The sequence below is a fragment of the Rhinatrema bivittatum genome, chromosome 7 (genome assembly GCF_901001135.1).
Source record: "Rhinatrema bivittatum chromosome 7, aRhiBiv1.1, whole genome shotgun sequence".
NCBI lineage: Eukaryota > Metazoa > Chordata > Amphibia > Gymnophiona > Rhinatrematidae > Rhinatrema > Rhinatrema bivittatum.
The window spans coordinates 90,422,635-90,448,230 of NC_042621.1; the positions used below are offsets into that span (position 1 = coordinate 90,422,635).

Below are 25,596 nucleotides of genomic sequence, written 5' to 3' on the forward strand. Positions count from 1 at the left end.
GAGAATCAAACTACCCCTAACTTAGCACCACCAAGAGATACTAGGCTTTGCACCTCCACCATCTGCTGGAGACAGAAGAATACTGGCAGACACCAGGTGGCACCTCAGGGGTATAGGACAGAGTCCGCAAAGTCTTGTTCTGTCTCCATCTGCTGGTGGGGAGGCAAAACCCAGCTGTCCTGGACTGATCCAGGTACGTACAGGGAACTGCTATTATCAGTCATTACTGGTCCTTACTCTCTTTGCATGATATCTTTAACTGCCCTCTTCGATTTACTTTTTATCATGGCAGGAATCTCCGCAATTATTTAGTTCACTCTGAACTATGTCTGTCTATTCCTTTACCTCATCTCCCAGCTCTCTGTAGCAGTCTCTCACCCCTTCTGCAGCAGTCTCTATGCTGAGACTTTCTCTTTCCAAGATTTCAGTTGGAAAAAAAAATAGCACTGTCTCTCTAAACAAACTTTGTTCTGTTAGAGGCAGAAAAGCTTTGCTGCACTTAGGCACTAACAATAAAGAAAGAGATAGCATGTTAATACAGAAAGGAGAAAGTTAAAATATGTACTACAGATTTTATATGATCTGCTCTGCAGCTATTGTAATTTGTAGAAGAAAGATAAGGAAATCAATCCTTTAAATAGTAGTTATACTTTTCTACACTTTCCCTTTCTAGAGGGAGTTTAACCTCACTCTCTAGTCCCTGAAAAGTTGTAACAAGGCAGAGAATCTAAGGAAATATAGTAGCTAGAGGTCCTGTCAGAAGAGTAGGCACACAGCCAGTCAAACAACTACTTCCACACACCACTCTCCAATAAATCCCCAAGAACAAAAATAACAAAATCATGGCGAAAAGCGGTAGCTAGTGCAACAATTTTTTTTTCACATGCAAATATGAAAGCAGTTTTGGTGGTTCATTAATTTTGTGTCTGAGCACACATTTTTGTCAAGTTGGTGGTATGGATGCACCATTGTGCACTAATGACCTTAAAGAAAGATAAGGAAATCCTTGAAGCCCATTGTCACAGATCATGAGCAGTCTAAGGCTGGCTGGAGGACAGATTCAGTCTGGACTCCAGTTTCCTCTGGCACAACTTAATTTTTCACACAAAAACAAAATTCAAGATTGCTTACCTGGCAATACGTCAGCAAAACAACTTCAGTAGGGCAGTTATGTTATAAGGATCTGCCTTCTCCTTCTCCCCAGGGCCTCTCTTGCTCGCCTCTGAGCCTACCTGCTTAGAGGAGACATCCTGCACCAGAATGCCCTGTGTTAAGGTAGACTGGCCCAGACTACTGGAGCTGGTCTTTTAAGGTGCTCTGAGAGTTTCTATAGGGCACTCTGTTACACCCTTCTATTTTTTTTCTACATTTCAAAGAGGTAGCTGTGATTGGTTAATAAATCTCATTAGTACTCAATCCTTTGCCTGTTACTGGTTACAGGAATGAAAAGGTAATTTATCAGAACTAAGTTCTGAAACAAGAGTCTGTTTTTCACCAGTTGGACTTTCAACACAGTGTCTGATAAGATCTCAGAGAAATATTATTTTATTATATCCCATCCCCTGAGAATGTAATATCCTCAGGGTGTCATTGATGGCTAGCTATAAGGTACATTATAGACACCAAAAGTGCACATAAACTTTACTTGGTCAAAGTTCTCATGCGAAAATTTTTTATTACTTCAACACGGTGACTCCTGACAGTTGAATACAATGTTTAACAACAGTCCCCGACACGGACCCGTGCTTCGCCAGTCCGGCTGCTTTGGGGGGATTTTTAAACAATAATCTGTAAACAAGAGAAATTACACAACTGACCAAGACAAATTCTGGGCATAACAAGAGCAGACAAATAATAATTTTAACCACATACCTGTGTCACAGGATATTTTGTATGGAGTTCAGGAGCTCGAAGTGCAAATCCAAGTAACTGAATTTAAAGCCAAACAGTTTGTTTAGGTGCGAAACTGCACCGATCACAGACATGACTAATTAATTGATCACCCATCACTCATCACTCCCCATGACGTCACATACAAACTCAAATAAAGTGGTGCCACTCTAGCTCAGCATTAAGTCCTTTTGGTGCTACAGTTTCTAAAATGTATATCCATTTTTGTTCCCTTTTAATCAAAATTGCCGCAAAATCACCGCCTCTTGCCGGGGGCAAAACCATGTCCAAGACAAAAAAATTGTAGTTCTTCCACTGAATGAGATGCCTCTAACCAGTGAGCTACCAACAGAGCTTTTTCTCTTCCTGTCTTGATGTTAGATTTATGCTCTATGATTCACGTTTTAATCTTATGGGACGTTTTCCCTACGTACAATTTATTACATGGACAAGTTATCACATATACCACTCCTTGAGACTCACAATCTGAATTTCCATACAGCATATAGACTTTAGCAGTGACCGGATGTATAAACTCGGACAGTGCTGTAGTATGTTTACAGACTGAACAGTGCCCACATGGCTTGTGTAAGCCTCTCTTATGTATCATAGCTTGTTGTGTAAAATCTGAATGTACTATCCTATCTCTTACACTTGTACCTCGACGAAATGTAAATCGAAGGGTGCTCAATCGTCCTCCGACCACTCTTCAGGAGAAGAAATAGGACAGTCACAAAACCGCGATCAGAATGCAGCACATCCCCCTTCCAGCAATGTTGGCTCATCAGTCTCAGCATCATCTTCCTTTGTAGCTACTTTTCTAGACAGTGGTTCAACTACACACAGTACAAGGCCTCCCCGTCAGCGGTATCAACAACCAGTTCAGCCAACTGTGAGAATCACATGCTCTACACATCAATATCAAGACCCATGGAAATAAAAGATAATAATATTGTATTTAATTTGTCATCAAGGACTCTTACGAATATTGAGGTCCGGACTTTGGGTAAAGGGTTATCATATGTTCCCACTGTTTTACCAAATTTATTTGACATCCAGATACACCTATATAGATTCTTTAGGTCTCTTAAAATTAAAGCTTTCTTTTTGGACTCACCTCCAGTTCAAGATATGTCTCTGGTGCATCCTAAATCGAAATGGATCCCTCCAGGTCCTTTTGATCTGGCTTTAGTTATGTTTGAAAGGCTAGTATGATCTGACATTACAGCTTTGCAACATTCTAGGAGATATACATATTACAATCGAACTAGAGAAGAGAATAGTGCATTGATTTCGTTGAGACAGGACCCTAAGATCACGATAAAACCTGCTGATAAGGGGGGATTGAACACCAGTGGTATTGAACACCAGTGGTATTGAACACCAGTGAATATCGGTTGGAGGTACTACGCCAACTAAGTGATGGTTTGTTTTATAAACGGTTACCTCGTGTTCCCACAAAAGATTTACAGAATAGCATTAAGGAAATAGTACAGGAAGCTGTTGAATGTAAAATGATCACAGTTAAAGAATCTCAATTTCTAATAGTGGAGCACCCTATTACTCCAGTATTCTATATAGTCCCTAAAATTCACAAGACACTAGTGAATCCCCCAGGGCGTCCCATAGTTGCTGGAATTGGCTCAGTTCTCGAGCCACTTTCTAAATTCGTTGACATGTTTCTGAAACCTTCAGTGCCATTTATTAAATCGTATGTGAGAGATTCCTCTCACTTGATTACATTACTATCGAATATTGGGTTGGAGACTGAAGTATGTTTTTTGGACATAACCTCATTATACACGAATATTCCTCAGGATGAGGCTTTGACAGTGATTGAGGATGTTTTAAATACTCGGACAGGGCATATCCGTGTACCTACTACTTTTCTGGTTGACTTAGCAAGGATAGCATTGACATGGAATTATTTTATGTTTGAAAACTGTTATTATCAACAAATTAAAGGCACAGCAATGGGGGCCGCTATGGCCCCTAGTCTAGCATGCCTGTACGTAGCAGACTTTGAGGAGCATCATATTTACACATCAATCTGGCAGTCGTTTATAGTTCATTGGTATAGATATATCGATGACAAATTTTTGATTTGGCAAGGAACTGATATTCAGTTTTTCATGTTTATGGATTGGCTAAACCAGTTGAATCCCAATTTACAGTTTAATTTTTTGATTGACCCATTTCAAGTCTTCATACCAGGATCATAAATTTCACACTACTATTTTTCGCAAAGAAACTGACCGAAATACATTATTAGCATATGATAGTTTCCATCCTCACCATCTTAAGAATAACATACCCACTAACCAGTTTCTAAGACTCAGATGTCTTTGCTCTACAAGGGCTGACTTTGTTATACAAGCTAAGCAGATGATGTGGAGGTTTCAACAGAGAGGGTACCCTGGGAAAGTATTAAAAAAGGCATACAAATGTGCCTTATATATCAATAGGGATTTGCTTTTTTTTACCCCATACTCGGGATACAACTCCAATGGTTAATTGCATTTTACCTTTCTCTACTATCAGTAATGATGTGTCTTAAATTATCCGGAGACACTGGATAGCTTTAGCTCTTGAGACTCAATTACAGAGCGCCCTTCGATTTGCATTTCGTCGAGGTACAAGTGTAAGAGATAGGATAGTACATTCAGATTTTACACAACAAGCTATGATACATAAGAGAGGCTTACACAAGCCATGTGGGCACTGTTCAGTCTGTAAACATTAGGGATGTGAATCGTTTTTGAACGATTAAAATTATCGTCAGATAATTTTAAAATCATTCTAAATCGTTAGAGTGCACGATACAATACAAATGCCCCCGATTTATCGTCAGGGGCATTTGTATTGTATCATTAAATAGGGCACGGGAATTATTTGGGGGAGGGCGGGAAAACCGGCACACCAAAACCACCCCTAAACCCACCCCGACCCTTTAAAACCAATTCCTTACCTTCCCCCACCCTCCCGAACCCCCCCCCAAAATGTTAAGTTACCTGGTGGTCCAGTGGGGGGGGGGTCCTGGCGTGATCTCCCACTCTCGGGCCATCGGCGCCATTTTGGCTGCCACTAATTAAAATGGCACCGATGGCCCGATAAAAAAAAACAACCCACCCGACCCTTTAAATCGACCCCCCTTAGCCTCCCCCACCCTCCCGACCCTTTTTATTAGGGAGGCCCGTGCCGCTAAAAAAAAAACCCACCCGACCCTTTAAATCGACCCCCCCCCCCCCGACCCCCCAAAACCTTTTAAAATTACCTGGTGGTCCAGGGGGGCCTCGGGGGGCCTCAGGGAGAGATCCAGGGGGGCCTCGGGGAGAGGAGAGATCCAGGGGGGCCTCGGGGAGAGATTTCCCGTTCCCAGGCATCAGCTGTTCTAAAAAAAAAATGGCGCCGATGCCCCTTTGCCCTTACCACGTGACAGGGTATCCGTGCCATCTTGGCGCCTGCCATCCAGTGCTCCTACCATGTGACAGGGGCTGGCCAATGGCACGGATACCCTGTCACATGGTAAGGGCAAAGGGGCATCGGCGCCATTTTTTTTTTAGAACAGCTGATGCCTGGGAACGGCACCACTTTATTTGAGTTTGTATGTGACGTCATGGGGAGTGATGAGTGATGGGTGATCAATTAATTAGTCATGTCTGTGATCGGCGCGGTTTCGTGCCTAAAAAACCTGTTTGGCTTTAAATTCAGTTACTTGGGTTTGCACTTCGAGCTCCTGAACTCCATACAAAATATCTTGTGACACAGGTATGTGGTTAAAATTATTATTTGTCTGCTCTTGTTATGCCCAGAATTTGTCTTGGTCAGTTGTGTAATTTCTCTTGTTTACAGATTGTTGTTTAAAAATCCCCCCGAAGCAACCGGACTGGCGAAACACGGGTCCGTGTCGGGGACTGTTGTTAAACATTGCATTCAACTGTCAGGAGTCACCGTGTTGAAGTAATAAAAAAATTTTCGCATGAGAACTTTGACCAAGTGAAGTTTATGTGCACTTTTGGTGTCTATAATTCACAGTGCAGAGTGCACCCGCGCTCCAGTGTTTTCCTAGCTATAAGGTACAGCAATAGCTTCCAGACAATACAATCACTTACTTCCCCATACAGTTATTTGAAACTAAAAACCAGACATCAAAAATCTCTCTCCCCCCCCCCCCCCTTCCCCCACACTCCCAATGATATTTCCCAGGAGAGAAGCCTGAGGTGATCATCATAGCCTTGATTACCCACCCATAATCAAGGGGTGGTTACCTGACTTTATGTCTTTCAAAAGGGCATTTTGTTCTCTCCCCCTCCTCCTCCCCTAGCACACATACTATGAAGCATTTCCTCTTCAAATTTAAGACAAAATTTGCAGGAACCTTTTTCATGTCTCAAGTGAAATAAAAAAAATTAATGTCAGCCATGCAGAGAAACAATTTCAATTAATAAATGTTCTTAAGTCACTGACATACACTCAGAAACTACTTTCACACAGTAGGTCATTTTATCAACAGTGCAAATCCATGAAACTACTACTTTTAGAGAATGATACTTAAAGGTAAGTAATTATTCAAATTCCACTGAGAAAAATGATGCTGTATAATATATTACTATATGAAAATTATTTCTTATTAAATGAGGTGTCCTTTAACTTATAGAATACGTCTAGTTAAAATGCAAGGTAGTTTTAGAAAATGAATGCACTACCATTTGCAATTTGACCTCACAAATTAGTTTATATAAACAAATTGTCTGTGTTAATTTGTCCACAAGGAAAAAGAAGTCTTTGGCTGCATATCAAGCTCAAACTGTTTTCATGACCAGATTGGCCCAAGAGACAAAAGATCTGAGGAAGCAGGTAATTTGTTTATGACAAAAAGGTTTTTTTTAAAATTTGAGCCACATTTTCCTGCATTTATATCCTTTTCGCTTTGGGACTGATATGTATTTCCAGAGCTGTCAAAGGTGAGCAATTATTAAGAGAGAGATTTTCCGCATGTGGCACAACACACCCACCCCCTGTGTTCTTCCAGAAAACAACTTATTTAACACTTGCAAGAACAGGAATAAATGAGAACAGATCATTGTAATGATTCTGTCTGCTATGCAGCCTCTCCAGTCTCATGAAGCTACCCTGGCTTTCACTCAGGCCACCTTCTCCATAGGTCCATAACTCAGCAGGGCCAGCCCTATTTAGCCCTGCCTCTTGCCATACCCGGTGCCCTGTCATCAAGTCACTTTGGCTCCCTACTTGGCCTAACTCTGCCTGTTCCTGCGTGGCCTTTGGGCCCTCTGTGTTCCTTGTCCTGTCTTGTCCTTGTATTGTCAGTCCTTGCTTTGCCCTTGTACAATCCAGGCCAGTCTAGTCCTTGCCTGCCTTAACCAGGCTAGTCCCATCCTTATCTAGTCCTTGTCTCTCTCCATTACCTTGCCTTCAGTTTCACTTCCTGTCCCCAGCTCCTATCTTCAAGCCCAGCCATGTATTCAGTCTTCACCTTACTTTCAGGTCTTGCCCAGTTCAGCCACTGTTCTAGTTAAGTCCTGCTGGCCATCAGAACCCAAGGACTCAACCTGCTGGAGATGTGGCTGGTCCAGGAAGAAGACCCTGTCCTGCCTTGCCAAGAGTCAGTCTGGTACCACTCCTTTTGGGAAATCCCAATCCCAGCCAGCCAGTCCATAAAAATAACAGCCATGTCTCTCACCTCTGGGAGCTCCTTGCCTTAGACTAGCTACCTAACAATGGGAAAACAAGGTATGAAACATTAAAATTAAAATAAACAATTTTCCTACCAGAGTATCTGTAGTTTTATTTCTAACTTCTTGTAGCTTTTCTTAGTTTCATCTCTGTCCCATTCTTTCTGGTGTCTTTTGTTTTTCATTTCTGTTTCAGTTTTCTTTCTTTCTTCTTTACCTTTTTCTCTCAGAATTAATATTTTAATACTTTCTCTTACATAAGAACATAAGATTTGCTATACTGGGTCAGAGCAAATGTCTATCAAACCCTGTATCCTGTTTTCAACAATTCTCTCCTTCATTCCTCATTCCCTTCATTATCTACATGGATTCCTCCTCCACCCCCACCAGTACATCCAGGGCCCTTTCTTTCTTGCTTTCATTTGTCTCCCCGGCTGGGGACAGGTCTCCCTGTGTCTCTCTGTAAGGCCAAGCTGGGCCAAGGATTCTTGTAAATAATCCCATTGTCCACACGTCTCTTGTGTTCCAAAAATAAATACATTTTTTTAAAGATGAAAGGCTGGTAACTATAACACATCAACATTTAGTCCATAATCATAGTTTCACAGCTTGTCATCTTGTTCAGAACTTAATAAACACAATCCAAAGAAATCTTAACTCTTTCAAAAATACCTCTTGGGCTACTCCCAGAATATTAGAGAACCCTGGTTCACTTTCCCTGTGATCGGCTTGTGTAGAGTTTACGCCCAATACACAGGGTCTAATTCACCTTCACAGAATTTCTGGATTTTCCCTCTTCTTCACAGGGGCCCACTCAAATCCACACCACTCTCCTCTGTTCCTTGCTCATACAGGCCGATTCAGTAAAGTCCGCGGGAGAGCGGATGAACGCCCGCTCTCCCGGCGCGCGCACCGGCCACTCGCGCCAGTGCGGTAGAACAGGCAAAAGGAGGTGCTAGGGACACTAGCACGTCCATAGTGCCTCATTTTAGCCCAGAGCGGCAGCTGTCAGCGGGTTTGACAGCCAACGCTCAATTTTGCCGGCGTCGGTTCTCGAGCCCGCTGACAGCCACGGGCTCAGAAACTGGATGCCGGCAAAATTGAGCATCCGGTTTTCAGCCCGACAGCCACCGGCCCATTTTAAATTTTTTTTCTTTTTTTTTAACGTTTTTTAATATCGCCATGATATTAAGTCGAAGGGTGCACAGAAAAGCAGTTTTTACTGCTTTTCTGTGCACTTTCCCGGTGCCAGCAGAAACTAGCGCCTACCTTTGGGTAGGCGCTAATTTCTTAAAGTAAAATGTGCGGCTTGGCTGCACATTTTACTTATTGTATCACACGGGCATACCTAATAGGGCCATCAACATGCATTTTAGGTGCCGCGGGTTGGACGCGCATTTTCCTCCCCTTACTGAATAAAGGGGAAGGGAAAACGCGCGTCCAAGGGCAGGTTAACAGTGCGCTCCATTGGAGCTTGCTGTACTGTATCGGCCTGATAGTCTCTCCACTTCAATTGAGGACCCAAGGGGGGGGGAGTCCTGGTTAGATGTCTCCTTCTAACACAGAACTCTCAAATATCTATTCATTCTGTAGAAGCTGTTTGGATTTCAGACACTTCCCTTCCAGAGCAGCTCTGCAGAGAGTGCACCCCTTGGTCCACTGGAGCCAGTGCTAGTCCCGAGTCCTGTGATGAAATAGACAACTGGTGTCTCTCCCTTAAGTCCAGCCAATCCCTCCAACACTGTTCCTCAGAAAATTTTCTCTTCTCTTTCTTCCAGTAATGTTTGACCTCTGCAGCACATTTCAAGACCAAGAGAGCTGATGGTAACTCTGATAACATTTTACACCACCACTTGTTTCTTCTTTCTCACTATTACTCTTGTATTCCACTATCACACTTTTGGCAGTGCTCCTGGGTAAAACACCAGTTGTCCCCCTTTTTCTCTGGTGGCCTCGACACTCCAGATACTCTTCTACATCAAGCTCCTTCCTCAGTGACTGGTTCCTTTCACAGGCCATTGAGATACCTTGGTATCAAAGGTGCAGTGTTGCACTTATTCACCAAGAGGGTGCAGGTTGGGACAAAGCTTTTGGGACTCTGGGAATCGTAATACGTAGTGTTGAATTCATGGACCCTTGGACCAAGGTGGAGTTGGCGCAACCTGCAGGGTGGAGTCCTACAGGTCCCCGCTGGCAGCTGGCAGAGTCGGATGATGCAGAAGCCCAGCTGGAGCATTGCCTATACCAGCCCATGTTCTCCTTAGGTTGAGTCCTAGAGTGCTGGAACTGGCAGCTCTTTGATGGGGGCCTGAAGACAAAAAGAACTATAGGCAAGGCAGGGATGAGCAGGTGAAGTCGAAGGCAGGCCAGGGTCAAAGCAGATGGCATTCAAGAAAGGTCCAGTAGTCAGGCACTGGTCAGTGGCAGGCAGCAATCAGGAGAAGTCTAAGAAGTAAGCCAAGGTCAAAGTTGAAGATCCATCCAAGGAAAAGTAGAATGGGCAAGAAGGGTAGGAGGAAATGGAACAACACAAGAGGCAAATCACCCTGAAGAACTGGAGACTGAAGAAGAAGGAGACCGGGAACTGAAAACAATGCAAACTAGAAACTGAAAACAACAAAGACCAGGAACTGAAGACAGGAATGCAGGAGACATGTTGAGGCAACTCACATTATACAGCAGCAGGAAACATTTTGCTGAAGTGAGGGATGCAAGGGAAAAGGCCTTTTATAGGTCAAAGCTTCTGACATTATCTGTGCACACAGTAGAGGATTTTCCACTGCGGACCCTTTAAATGAAGGCAGATCGGGCATCTGTACACCTAGGGATGGCCATGTTTGGGGCTGGCAGCATCCTCTCCTGTGTCGTGTCTGGCCTGCTCAAGTGCAGCAGTCTGCTGAGTATTCATCTGGGAGGCCTTCCGCAACATCAGGGGTTCCAGCTGGTGGCTCAGGGCTGGAGATAAACATGGCAATTCGTGGGTCTGACCCGCGGACTGCAAAATGTAAGATGGAGCTCCTAAGGGATCTGGTTCTCTCCCCATTTATTCAACTTATACAATTATATCAAATTTTACATACCCCTGGTCATATTGTATATTTTAAGGAATATCTTAATGAACAAAAGCTGACAAATACTCATATTGGTACAAAGTGAAACATTATATGTTTTTTGAAATTTTTAATGTAAAGTTACATAACATGTAACATATTAATGATGGCAGGAAAAATCCCAAATGGTCCATCCAGTCTACCCAGCAAGTTTCTTATTGTAGTAACTACTGGCACTTTGTGCAGGTTACTCCCAGACCTTATGTTAAGGATAGTAATTGCCATTTCATGCTTGTTACCTCCAATCCTTATGTTAAGGGTAGGAATATTTACACTCAAAACCAAACAACTGTCAAATCCATAACAAAATTACAGCTAGCAACATTTTTACGGAGTGAGCTGTATTCTTGATAATTCAGACAATGCTGCTTAAACATGTTTTGATTTTGGACTTGGCTATAGAAGTAGTCTTCTGCTTTTTCCCTAATATCTGTGTATCATACGGGCCATCCAGTGTTCCTACTATGTGACAGGGGCCGGCCAATGGCACGGATACCCTGTCACATGGTAAGGGCAAAGGCCATCAGCGCCATTTTTATTAGTGGCAGCCGACGGCCCGAGAGCGGAAGATCGCTCCCGGGACCCCCACTGGACCACCAGGTACCTGTAAAAAACTTTTTGGGGGGTCGGGAGGGTGGGGGAAGCTAAGGGATTAGTTTTAAAGGGTCGGGTGGGTTTTTTGTTTATTGGCTTGGGCGCAGCCGATAAACAAAACCGCGATTGGGCTGGACGGAAAAAAAACACGATGTGAATCGGAACCGGAATCAGAACCGATTCTGGTTCCGATTCACATCTCTATTAACTACAGATGTATCCACCTTAGGTGGGGGAGCTTACATAGACAATCTCCAAACCCAAGGTACTTGGACAAAACCCGAAGCAACTTTTCAAATCAATTTCTTGGAACTTCGAGCTATACGTCATGCTCTGCATGCATTCAAGGACTGCCTTTCACACGGACTTTTCTCATTCAAACGGACAATACAGTAGCCATGTGTTACCTAAACAAACAAGGAGGTACGGGCTCGTATCTCCTTTGTCAAAAAGCTGCACAGATTTGGGGCTGGGCCCTAACACACTCAATGTTTCTCCGGGCCATTTATCTGGCAGGCATTCACAACATAGTGGCAGATCAACTCAGTCATCAGTTCCAATCACACGAGTGGTCCCTGGATCCCTTAGTAGTGACCAGGATATTTCAAAATTTGGGGGCAACCAACAATAGACCTCTTTGCATCACACCTGAATCACAAAGTGGACAAGTTCTGCGCTCTGCACAGACAGAAACACCAGCCAGCCAAGGACGCCTTTGCTCGCCCTTGGAACTCAGGCCTTCTATACGCGTATCCTCCGATACCGCTCATAACCAAAACTTTAGTGAAGCTACAACAGGACAAGGGGTCCATGATACTCATAGCCCCATATTGGCCTTGACAAGTATGGTTTCCCACACTTCTAGACCTCTCGATCAGAGAACCACTTTGCCTGGGTGTAGCTCCCACTCTCATAACTCAGGATCAGGGTCAGTTGCACCATCCCAACCTTCAAGCCCTATCCCTGACAGCATGGATGTTGAAAGCTTGATTTTACAACCAGTCAATCTTTCAACCAATGTATCTCAAGTGCTTATAGCTTCATGTAAACCTTCAACACAAAAGAATTATTCTTCGAAATGGAAAAGGTTTACTTTGTGGTGCATGCAAAAGGACATTGACCCTTTCTCCTGCCCCACAACTTCTCTATCAGACTATTTATGCCATCTTTCAGACTGGTCTCCAAACCTCATCTGTAAGAGTACACTTAAGTGCAATCTCAGCTTAACATAACAAGTTGGGAGATGCACCAATATCCATACAACCTCTTGTCAGTAGGTTTATGAGAGGTTTAACTCACATTAAACCACCAATTCGGCCACCTGTCACAGAATGGGACCTGAATCTGGTCTTAACAAGGCTCATGCGTTCTCCTTTTGAACCCATGAATTCCTGTGATGTTAAATATCTCACATGGAAGACTATCTTCCTCATTGCCATTACTTTGGCTAGAAGGGTTAGTGAGTTACAAGCACTTGTTACGTACTCACCCTATACAAAATTCCTACATGACAGAGTGGTTCTCCGTACACATCCAAAATTCTTTCCCAAAGTAGTTACAGAATTTTACTTGAACCAATCCATAGTTTTGCCCACATTCTTTCCACGGCCTCATTCTCACCAAGGGGAACGTGCCTTACATACCTTGGACTGTAAGCATGCGCTAGCTTTTTACTTAGACCACACTGCAGTCCACAGGAAATCCACTCAACTCTTTGTATCTTATGATCCAAACAAACCGGGAAAAGCAGTGGGTAAACATACTCTCTCCAACTGGCTAGCAGATTGCATACAGTTTTGCTATGAAAAAGCAGGCCTTCCTCTCCAAGGGCGAGTAAAGGCACATTCAGTAAAAGCAATGTCAACCTCAGTAGCACACTATCATTCAATGCCAATTCTTGACATATGTAAAACAGCAACATGGAGTTCTCTTCACACCTTTGCAGCTAATTACTGGACAAAGAAGGATGACAAGATTCAGCTTATGGACAATCTGTCTTAAAGAACTTGTTTCCAGTATAATCCCAACTCCTTCTACATCCAACCTGCTGTGATCTTCGGCTGCCTCATTTTCACCAACAATACTTCAGTGTTACTTCATTACAAAATGACTCAGCCTCTAGCTTGTTAATCACCCATATGTGAGGACTAGCATCCTGCTTGTCCTGGGATAAAGCAAAATTGCTTACCTTGTAATAGGTGTTATCCCAGGACAGCAGGATGTAGTCCTCACGAAACCCACCCGCCACCCCGCGGAGTTGGGTCCGATACGTTTTATTATTTTATTTTTTGCTAAAGCTTCCTGCTACATACGAGACTGAAGGGAGACCCCTGTGGCTGAGAATATCATGGCATGCTGGGCATGCTCAGTGGGCTCAGAGTGCCAGTCAAATGTTTCTAGAAACTTTGACAGAAACTTTTCCGCAATAGGGCTTCATCAATGATGTCACCCATATGTGAGGACTATATCCTGCTGTCTTGGAATAACACCTATTAATAGGTAAGCAATTTTGCTTTTTTCCTCTAGGAACTTATCCAAACCTTTTTAAAACCCAGTTACACTAACTGCTGTAATCACAAACTCTGGCAATGAATTCCAGAACTTAACTATGCGCTGAGTGAAAAAGAATTTTCTTCAATTTGTTTTAAATGAGCTACTTGCTAACTTCATGGAGTTCCCCTGGTCCTTCTATTATCTGGGAGAGTAAATAACCAATTTACATTATATGAATCCAATTTCTCTTTTCCCCCACCATCAAAGCAGAGAGTGATGTTGCAGTTGCATCAAAAGCATCAAAGATGATTGGTCTGCAAGTGCAAAAGTATCTCATAAATAATTGTTCTATGCCACAACCTAGACATGAATTTGTGGCTTCAATTGTGTTGTCTAAATGTCTGGTCACCCCACCTCTATGCTAGTCACTCCAGTCAGCCCCTGTCACATGGTAGGAGCACAAGATGGCGCCAGCCATCCAGTGCTCCTACCATGTGACAGGGTCCGGCCAATGGCACGGATACCCTGTCACATTGTAAGGGCAAAGGGCCATCGGCACCATTTTGATTAGTGGCAGCTAATGGCCCGGGAGCGGGAGATCACTCCAGGGACCCCCACTGGACCACCAGGTACCTGTAAAAAATGTTTGGGGGGGTTGGGAGGGTGGGGGAAGCTAAGGGATTAGTTTCAAAGGGTCAGGGTGGGTTTTTTGTTTATCGGCTCGGGCGCAGCTGATAAACAAAACCGCGATCGGGCCCGATGAAAAAAAAAACACATGTGAATCGGAACCGGAATCTGAACCGATTCCGGTTCCGATTCACATCTCTACTAACCACATCCTCTGGCAACAAATTCCAGAGTTTGTGTGTTGAGTGAAAAATAATTTTCTCTGATTAGTTTTAAACGTGCTACTTCATGGAGTACCTGTTATGAACCCTGCCGCGGAGCTAATCCCCTTGAGCAGGCACTCACCTTCCTCCCATGCTGCTCCCAAAATGGCCGTATGCCGCTGAAGTCGGGCCTTCCTGTGCGGCTGGAGCCGCGGACTTGCCTTTATCATGCGGCCCAGAGGCCGCTCACTTTGCCTTCTTTACCATGGCCGGAGCCGCAGACTTCTCTGCTTTTCTTTGCGGCTGGAAGCCGCCGCCATCATCATCTTCGCGGCAGGAGGCCGCATCCCCAAACTCGATTGGCGGCTGGAGCCGCCCTTGGGGCCTCCTGCAGCGGCTGGAGCCGCTGCCATCTTCGGGGCTTGCCTCTAGGCCCAGCCCTGCGTCTGCGTCGTCAACGTCGGTGCAGGACCACTGTCCACGGTCCTGCACAGCCCTGGTTCCTTCCTCCTAGGTGCGTGGCCGCACTTCTCTGCAATATTTAAAGGGCCCACAGCCGGATATGCCCTGGGCCCCACCTAGTGAATGTTTCCTGTTGCAGCCCTATAAAAGGGCTGATCTTGCCATTGTCTTTGCCTTGCATCGGAGCTCCTGCCTGCCACAGCTCCGTCAGGTCTTCTGTCTTCTTCGTGGAGCTCCTCGTCTTGTCACGTCTGTGTCATGCCATGTCTTCATTGCCTGAGGTCCCCGTCCAGGTGTCCTGGTGTTTCATCTCCTGATGTCTCGCTCCATGGGGTTCTCACCCTCCTTGATGTTCGTTCTTGCTCCGGAGCCTTCTGTTCTGCCAGCTGTGGATCTCCGGGTGACGCAGCTTTGACATGGGAGATGCCGGCAGTGGACTGGTGTCCTGTGCTCCTGAGCCATCTTGTCCTGCCAGCCCTTGTGGAGCTCCAGATGACATCTGGCTCCATCGTTGAAGTTCTGCCTCGGCTGGATTCTTCCCTGTGCTTGTCCCACTTTCCTTGTGGTCCATGACCAGCCTCCTTGGGCTGTGTAGGGCGCGTAGTGGGACAGGGTAGTCTGCGACCAGCCCATTGGGTCCGCCCGTGAAGGTGGGCTGAGTAGGGCACCCTGAGAGACAGTGCCAATGTCTACCTGCCCAGCTTCTCATCTCGTCTGGACTTCGTCAAATTCCTTGTCTCCGATGCCGTTGCATCAGCCTTGGTGTCATGTCTTCAACAGCCGTGGTCTCATGTCTTCAATAGCCTTGGTGTCATGTCTTCACATCTACCCTCATCTGTGATGCCGTTGCATCAACCTTGGTGTTATGTCTTCGTGTCAAGGCCTCCATCTGCCCTCATCCTCAGGCCGGCCTGCTGCTCCATGCCGATCCAAGCTGCAGGTCCGAAAGGGCTCGGAACGGTCGGAGGACCGTTCTCCTACCAATATCATCTTGTTGTTGGCTCTTGGAGCTTGCAGGCCCGGCAGAGGGTATGACCGTGTATCTGTCATCCTGGGACACATCGCCAACCCTCGGTTCGGTCCTGGATTCATCTGGGGTCGGGCTGAGACCCATGGGCACACTAAAACACCCCCTCACAACAGTGCCCCCAGTTCTTCTATTATCTGAAAGTGTAAATAACTGATCTATATCACTCCACTCTAGACCTCTCATGATTTTAAAGACCTCTATCATATCCCCCCTCAGCCATCTTTTCTCCAAGATGAACAGCCCTAACCGCTTTAGCCTTTCTTCATAGGGGAGCTGTTCCATCCCCTTTATCATTTTGGTCACCTTTCTCTGTACCTTCTCTATCGCAACTATATTTATTTTGAGATGTGGTGACCAGAATTGTACAAAGTACTAAAGGTGAGGTCTCACTATGGAGTGATACAAAGGGATTATGACATTTTCCATTTTATTCATCATTCCCTTCCTAATGATTCCTAACATTCTGTTTGCTTTTTTGACTGCCACGGCACAGTGAGCCAGTGATTTCAATGTGTTATCCACTATGATGCCCGAGATCTTTTTCCTGGGTGGTAACTCCTAATATGGAACCTAACATCAAGAAGCTACAGCATGGATTATTTTTCCCTATATGCATCATATTGCACTTGTCCACATTAAATTTAATCTGCCATTTCGATGCCCAGTTTTCCAGTCTTGCAAGGTGCTCCTATAATTTATCACAATCTGGTTGTGATTTAACTATTCTGAATAATTTTGTATCATCTGCAAATTGGATTTCCTCATTTGTCTCATTCCTTTCCAGATCATTTATAAATATATTGAAAAGCACCGGTCCATGTATAGATCCCTGAGGCATGCCACTGTTTACCTTTTTCCACTGAGAAAAATGACCATTTAATCCAACTCTCTGTTTCCTTTCTTTTATCCAGTTTGTAATCCACAAAAGGACACCTCCTCCGATCCCATGACTTTTTAGTTTCCTTAGAAGCCTCTCATGAGGGACTTTGTCAAATGCATTCAGAAAATCCAAATACCTTTATCCACATGTTTATTAACCCCTTCAAAAAAATGAAGCAGATTTGTGAGGCAAGACTTGACATAGCTAAATCCATGCTGACTGTGTTCCATTAAACCATGTCTTTCTATGTGCTTTGTGATTTTGATCTTTAGAATAGTTTCCACTAGGGATGTGAATCATTTTTTGACAATTTAAAATATCGTCCGATATATTTTAAATCATCAAAAATCGTTAGAGGCGATATATAATAGGAATTCCCCCGATTTATCGTCAAAAATCGTAAATCGGGGGAAGGGGGAGGGGAAGGGGGAGGGCGGGAAAACCGGCACACTAAAACAACCCTAAAACCCACCCCGACCCTTTAAAATAAATCCCCCACCCTCCCGAACCCCCCCAAAATGTCTTAAATTACCTGGGGTCCAGTGGGGGGGGGGGGGTCCCGGTGTGATCTTCCACTCTCGGGCCATGGGTGCGTTGATAGAAATTGGCGCCGGCGCTACCTTTGCCCTGTTATATTGTTTTTTCCTTACAAATCTTACAAAACCTGCAAATGTTCAGGATATAGAATTAACTACATGGAATCCCAAATTCTAGAGATTGGACCGAGGCATAGGATTTCTGAATGTCTATCTAGGTTTGCTGTCACAATGGTTCGAGCTTTAGGTAGCTGGAAAGCCACATCTCAGTTAATATTGCTGAACCGTACAACTTGCACTCTTCTCCTGCATTAAGGAAATTAAATATGATTTAGACAAATATATCTCTTTGCCATCTGATCAAGATGGTAATATTACCACAAACTAAAGTCAATATATTTATTTTGATAAATTCCATGCAGTGTCTCATAACCTATTTTCTATACTGAGCAGTCTGATTTCCTCCTTTATATGGAATGGAAAGGAGCCACATATTAGGATAAACATGCTGCAATAACCAAAATATTGTGGTGATTTAGAACTCCCAAATCTATTTCAGTATTTTAAGCTAAGCTGATAAAATTTATATGGGTAGCAGGGAACAGATGAGGACCAAGGGTGGAGCAGTCTAAAAAATTGCCATATTAATGTCATAGATGAACTAGAGAAAGGCATAGCAGTCATGTTTACTGGACATGGTGAACAGTCTGATTGAACTCAATGTCTACAAACTAAAATGATGACAAATTGGGTTATGGCAAAAGAACATTTGCAGCTGTTAAGAGAATCTGCAAGCATGGATGCAAGTTCACAAGTCACAAATGGAAGTCTGTAGTGACAAAATTTCACAATGGACACCTCCATTCAGAAAGTAGAGGAATTCCAAACAAGAGAAATCCATTAACAAATACAAGTAATTCTATTCCTCGTTCAAAATCTGCTACGAAAACAGGATCTACCAGCCTAGCATCTAGCTATAGTAGGCTGTCCAATAATCCTAGAGCCAGGCAAGCCACTTCTCCTTCCTCAAGTCACAAAATCCTAGGGTTCAAGGGTTATGAAAGGAGCTCTGATGGATGTTTTTCTCCTCTTCATCCCTGCTGGCTGAGGACCATCACTGTGATGACTGGACTGAAGTTGAGAGGAGTATATAAAATAGGGGAAAAAATCTCCAGGTAGTTGCAAATGAGGGCTCCTGACACCAGATCCCAGTCATGGTTCCTGTTGAGCTGAAAGCCCAAAGGAGTAGGAGAGAACTGTCAATTCATTGTAAAAAAAATCCATTTATATAACATCTAATTCAAATATGGTTTTGAGATGTTTGTGATTTTATGTCATACATCACTTAGAGAGATTTTATCAGTAAAGTGATAAACAAATGGTTATAACTAAACTAAACTAAATTGTTTGACCACAATGTTTCTGAACCCACTAGAAACAGCTACAATAAATAAGATTTGTGGAACAAGTCTCATAATCTCACATATGCTGAGGTTGTGGCATTTTTTCAAATAAGTATATAGGAAGTAGAGTTAGGAGGGGGGGGGGGGGTCAGTTCCCAGCTATCTCCTTTAATCTTTAATCTATTAAAAAATTCAGGAATTAAAGCCAAGTAATAAATAAATAACTAAGGGGTAATTTTCTATCGGCATCGCATGCGAAAAGACCCTTTTCACATGCGATAGCTTGATAGGGGCAGAGTCAGGGTGGAGTCAGGACTGGAAGAAGAGGATTCGGTGTGGCGTCGGGGCGGACGCGGTGGTAACTTCACTGGCAGCGATAAGGTAAGACCTGTTATCGCCGCCACTAGCACACCCAATAGCGCCACCTTTCATGGTGGCGCTATTGGGTGTGAAAGCCGGCAGCGATAACACCGCGGTGTGCATTCGCTGCTGGCTTTCACAGGCCCGTCCCCTGCTTTGCCCCCCCACCCTCCATTACCACGGAATTCAGAAAGCCGTGCGATATTAGAAAATCCAGCCCTAAATGACTTCACAGCTATGTTTAACAAATTATTGAGGAGGCGGGAACAGGAGCTCCCCAAGGAAATTAAAACTAATTTCTTACCTCTTGCAGGTAAGAAGCCTAACCATTGCGTAGTTCTATAAACTAACACCTCCTTTTTAATAATAAACTCTTTATTACTGCTGTGCTTGAGGTTGATTGTAACTCAGGTAAGTGAGAAGCTGCGTAATTCCAATATTTTGCATGTTTGGTCTGTGAGAACATCTCTGGGAACTGTGGTTTCTCAGATTTGTGGAGTCAGTGTCCCCAGAAAAACCCTCAGGGAATAGCTTTGTGGGCAGGGAACTTGTTCAAAAGCAAGTGGAACTCCAGCTGGTGAGTAGGTAGTTAACAAGAGAAAGGCATGGATGGCGGTTCAGGTGAGCCCCAGTTGACCATAGTTCAAGCCCTGGTGGGTGATAGAGGAAATGTAAAGATGTTACTTAACAACCAGTGATAAGACTTTATTTTGAACACCTCTTAAAGGTGGTGGCATTTGCTTATTTTTATTTCACAAAGCGGGGAGTAGCTGGCTTGTTACGGCGGTTACTACCCCAAACCAAATGTGCCTGATACTTCACTTTCGATGCATATCCAGCATAGCTCTCTGCTTCAACGGCAGGGGAGAAGAAAAAAACTGATACCTCACGCATATCCAGCATAGCTCCCTGCTTCAACGGCAGGGGAGAAGATAAACAACCAATAAGGGCTGTATAACATAATCTGGGTAAAAACAAATAAGCATGGGTGTAGCTTGCTTATTGCGGCGGTTACTACCCCTACTACCTCTAACTAATCAAGCTAGATATTTCACTTGGATGCAGCTCCATCACCGCTCTCTACATTAATGGCGGGGGTGGAAGGGAATTAGAACCAAGAGCTAAGAGAAACAGATAAGTATGAGAGAAAAAATGAGGGAAGCTTGCTGGGCAGACTGGATGGGCCATTTGGTCTTCTTCTGCCGTCATTTCTATGTTTCTATGTTTCTATATGTTTTATTGGACTGTTTCAGAAGACTTCCAGAAAAATCCTAAGAGCCTTGAAAGACTTGTTCTTTCCTCCTGTGTAGGAAGAACTTGAGTAGTATAATGGGTACACGATCAATCAAACTGATTGACAGACAAGATAAGGATGACAGCAGCCAATCAGCGTTCACTTCCGGTCTAAGCCCCGCTCACGCCCCGCCCACTCCCCATAGAAGTGAATGAGGACGTAACCACACCCCCTCCCATCTCGTCTGGCCCTTGACCATGCCCCCAGGCCACACCCCTTCTGCCCCTGGCCCCACCCCTGGCACTGCTCCAGACCAAATCGATGCTCCTCCCCCCAATAGAAGTGAATGGGGAGCCCCTCCCACACCCACACCCCAAACCGTGCCCCCCATGATGTCATGGGTGGCCCCGCCCACACCCCCAGGCCCAAGCCACACCCCCTGTGACATCGTGGGTATGACATCACCGTAAGTCCACCCCTCACCACCCCCCCAAAAACACCCCCCCTAAAACGTCATCAGAAAGGATCCTGTCACTTTCTTAATGATACACAGGGAGAGCAGAGTAAAGAGAACAAACATTTAGATAAGCAACAACAAAATAATGTGTGGCGATTAATTATACTGGACAATACTATTTTAGAAAAAGTAGAATTTTAATTCTCAATGTGCACGCAACAGTTGTGCACAAAAGGTCAACTTTAGAGTAAAATGAATCATCAAAAAAGAGCCCCGACACAGCCGTGTTTCTCGATAGGCTGCTTCAGGGGAACCAATTCCAAGATTTCTGAAAACAAAACACAGTACATGCAGTTATTATGCAGTGTGGCGGACACATTCAGTACTGAATATATTACAGCTTAAAACAACGAGAGATACCAAAAGGCACTTGTAAGAATCGAAAAAGACAACAAAGCAGGGAGGCTCAAAATCAGGGGAGAAGAGTCTGACTCCATAAGAACATAAGAACTTAAGAACATGCCATACTGGGTCAGACCAAGGGTCCATCAAGCCCAGCATCCTGTTTCCAACAGTGGCCAATCCAGGCCATAAGAACCTGGCAAGTACTCAAAAACTAAGTCTATTCCATGTAACCATTGCTAATGGCAGTGGCTATTCTCTAAGGGGCGGATTTTCAAAGGCCTGCGCGTGCCGGCGTGCCTATTTTGCATAGGCCACCGGCGCACGTAAAGCCCCGGGACGCGCGTAAGTCCCGGGGCTTCCTGTCGGGGGCGTGTCGGGGGGGCGTGTCGGGATGATGCAGCGTTTAGGGGGCGGGGCACGGCATTTCGGGGGCGGCAACGCGGGCGTGGTTTCGGCCCGGGGGCATTCCGGGGGCGTGACCACGGCCTCCGGAACAGCCCCCAGGACCGGACCACGGAGCGGGGCAGCCGGCCGACGCACACAAAGGTAAGGGGGGGGTTTAGATAGGGCCGGGGGGGGGGGTTAGGTAGGGGAAGGGAGGGGAAGGTGGGGAGAGGGCAAAAGAAAGTTCCCTCCGAGGCCACTCCGAAATCAGAGCGGCCTTGGAGGGAACAGGCAGCGTGCGCTGGGCTCGGCACGTGCAGGTTGCACAAATGTGCACCCCCTTGCGTGCGCCGACCCCGGATTTTCTAAGATACGCGCGGCTACGCGTGTATCTTATAAAATCCAGCGTACTTTTGTTCACGCCTGCTGCGCGAACAAAAGTACGCGCTCGCGCAAGTTTTTAAAATCTGCCCCTAAGTGAACTTAATAGCAGGTAATGGACTTCTCCTCCAAGAACTTATCCAATCCTTTTTTAAACACAGCTATACTAACTGCACTAACCACATTCTCTGGCAACAAATTCCAGAGTTTAATTGTGCGTTGAGTAAAAAAGAACTTTCTCCGATTAGTTTTAAATGTGCCCCATGCTAACTTCATGGAGTGCCCCCTAGTCTTTCTACTATCCGAAAGAGTAAATAACCGATTCACATCTACCTGTTCTAGACCTCTCATGATTTTAAACACCTCTATCATATCCCCCCTCAGTCGTCTCTTCTCCAAGCTGAAAAGTCCTAACCTCTTTAGTCTTTCCTCATCGCCACCTATCCCATGACTTTTTACTTTTCCTAGAAGCCTCTCATGAGGAACTTTGTCAAACGCCTTCTGAAAATCCAAATATACTATATCTACCAGTTCTCCTTTATCCACATGTTTATTAACTCCTTCAAAAAAGTGAAGCAGATTTGTGAGGCAAGACTTGCCCTGGGTAAAGCCATGCTGACTTTGTTCCATTAAACCATGTCTTTCTATATGTTCTGTGATTTTGATGTTTAGAACACTTTCCACTATTTTTCCTGGCACTGAAGTCAGGCTAACCGGTCTGTAGTTTCCCGGATCGCCCCTGGAGCCCTTTTTAAATATTGGGGTTACAGTCATTTGCTATCCTCCAGTCTTGAGGTACAATGGATGATTTAATGATAAGTTACAAATTTTTACTCATAGGTCTGAAATTTCATTTTTTAGTTCCTTCAGAACTCTGGGGTGTATACCATCCGGTCCAGGTGATTTACTACTCTTCAGTTTGTCAATCAGCCCTACCACATCTTCTAGATTCACCGTGATTTGATTCAGTCCATCTGAATCATTACCCATGAAAACCTTCTCCATTACGGGTACCTCCCCAACATCCTCTGCAGTAAACACTGAAGCAAAGAAATCATTTAATCTTTCCGCGAGGGCCTTATCTTCTCTAAGTGCCCCTTTAACCCCTTGATCATCTAATGGTCCAACTGACTCCCTCACAGGCTTTCTGCTTCGGATATATTTAAAAAAGATTTTACTGTGAGTTTTTGCCTCTACAGCCAACTTCTTTTCAAATTCTCTCTTAGCCTGTCTTATCAATGTCTTACATTTAACTTGCCAACGTTTATGTTTTATCCTATTTTCTTCTGTTGGATCCTTCTTCCAGTTTTTGAATGAAGATCTTTTGGATAAAATAGCTTCTTTCACCTCCCCTTTTAACCATGCCGGTAATCGTTTTGCCTTCTTTCCACCTTTCTTAATGTGTGGAATACATCTGGAGTGTGCTTCAAAATGGTATTTTTTAACAATGACCACGCCTCTTGGACATTTTTTACTTTTGTAGCTGCTCCTTTCAGTTTTTTCTAACAATTTTTCTCATTTTATCAAAGTTTCCCTTTTGAAAGTTTAGCACGAGAGCCTTGGATTTGCACACTGTTCCTTTTCCAGTCATTAAATCAAATTTGATCATATTATGATCACTATTGCCAAGCGGCCCCACCACCGTTACCTCTCTCACCAAGTCCTGTGCTCCACTGAGAATTAGATCTAAAATTGCTCCCTCTCTCGTCGGTTCATGAGCCAATTGCTCCATAAAGCTATCATTTATTCCATCCAGGAACGTTATCTCTCTAGCGTGACCCGATGATACATTTACCCAGTCTATATTGGGGTAATTGAAGTCTCCCATTATTACTGCACTACCAATTTGGTTAGCTTCCCTAATTTCTCTTAGCATTTCACTGTCCATCTCACCATCTTGACCAGGTGGACGGTAGTATACCCCTATCACTGTAGTCTTCCCTGACACACAAGGGATTTCTACCCATAAAGATTCAATTTTGTATTTAGTCTCATGCAGGATGTTTATCCTGTTGGACTCTATGCCATCCCAGACATAAAGCGCCACACCTCCTCCCGAGTGCTCCTCCCTGTCATTGCGATATAATTTGTACCCCGGTATAGCACTGTCCCATTGGTTATCCTCTTTCCACCATGTCTCTGAGATGCCAATTAAGTCTATGTCATCATTTACTGCTATACATTCTAATTCTCCCATCTTACTTCTTAGACTTCTGGCATTAGCATACGCCCAGTGAATGACTATAATTGACCGGGGCCAGGGGGGCCCCTGAAAACCCAAATGAAACCTGGAGTGAGGATGGGACTGGAAAGGGGGGGGAGGGAAGGGGAGGAAAAAAGGGGGGGCGGGAGAGGGAAGGGGCCAACTAGACCATGGACTCATATCTCCACCGACTTCATTGTCGATCTCCCAGTTTCGGAAGGACATACGGTTATCTGGAAAGTAGTAGACCGATTTTCTAAGATGGCTCATTTCACCCCTCTACCCGCCCTCCCCTCTGCTCCCCGTCTGGCCCAATTATTTATGTCACATGTGTTTCGACTTCATGGACTACCCCAGCATATCGCATCTGACCAAGGACCACAATTTACAGCTCGATACTGGCGGATCCTCTGTGCCAAGTTTCACATAGCTTTAGACTTCACCACCGCTTTTCATCCTCAAGCCAACGGGCAGGCAGAATGGACTAATCGTGCTCTAAAATAATTCTTATGCTCCTATGTTAATGTTCGACAAGATGATTGGGCGGCATTGCTGCCCTGGGCGGAATTTTCCCATAACTTCCACACCTGTATCTCGACTGGGTCTTCTCCTTTTCAAATTGTTTACGGTCATCAACCTACTCCACCAGTGCCTCTACTCCTGTCTGTTCCTTCTCCGGTGGCTCAACTTACTGCCGCACAGCTAAAGCAACTCTGGCTGCATACTCGACAGATGCTACAAAAGGCCACACATATTGCGAAGAAATTCGCTGATCAACTTCGGAGACCTGCACCTCAATTTCGTCCAGGAGAAAAGGTGTGGCTCAGCACCCGGAATATCCATTTGAGGGTTCCATCGATGAGACTGGCTCCTCGCTATATTGGTCCTTTTCCGGTGACATAGTTGATAGGTCCTGTGACCTATCAACTATGTCTACCTGCCTCACTACGTATCCATAATGCCTTTCACGTATCTTTGTTGAAACCTTTACTCCTCAAATGGCCCTCCCGAAAGGTTCCTGTTTCTCCACAGCTACAGGTGGAGGAAGATTCGACCTATCACGTTCAGGAGGTTCTCGATGTTCGAAGATGAAGTCGTAGATGGGAGTATCTCTTAGCGTGGGAAGGATATGGGCCAGAGGAGAATTTGTGGGAGCCCGCTACCAACATCCTCGATAAGAATCTTCTCAAGAACTTCCACCTCACTCACCCAGGGAAGCCCAAGCCTTCTAGGGGGAGGCCTAAAGGAGGG

The 25,596-nt window shown here is 44.6% G+C and overlaps 1 protein-coding gene across 3 annotated transcripts in view; it reads left to right on the top strand.

Moving 5' to 3' along the window:
- The window catches only part of LOC115095247, a 392,965-nt gene that overhangs the window by 194,589 nt on the left and 172,780 nt on the right, over positions 1 to 25,596 (top strand). For all 3 annotated transcript variants that reach the window (XR_003857731.1, XM_029608666.1, XM_029608667.1), the window contains one exon: positions 6,663 to 6,747. Coding sequence is in view for 2 of the 3 variants with exons in the window: in XM_029608666.1 (XP_029464526.1) it covers positions 6,663 to 6,747 (85 nt within the window). In the remaining variant the exon portion in view is untranslated. The remainder of the gene's footprint in view (positions 1 to 6,662; positions 6,748 to 25,596) is intronic.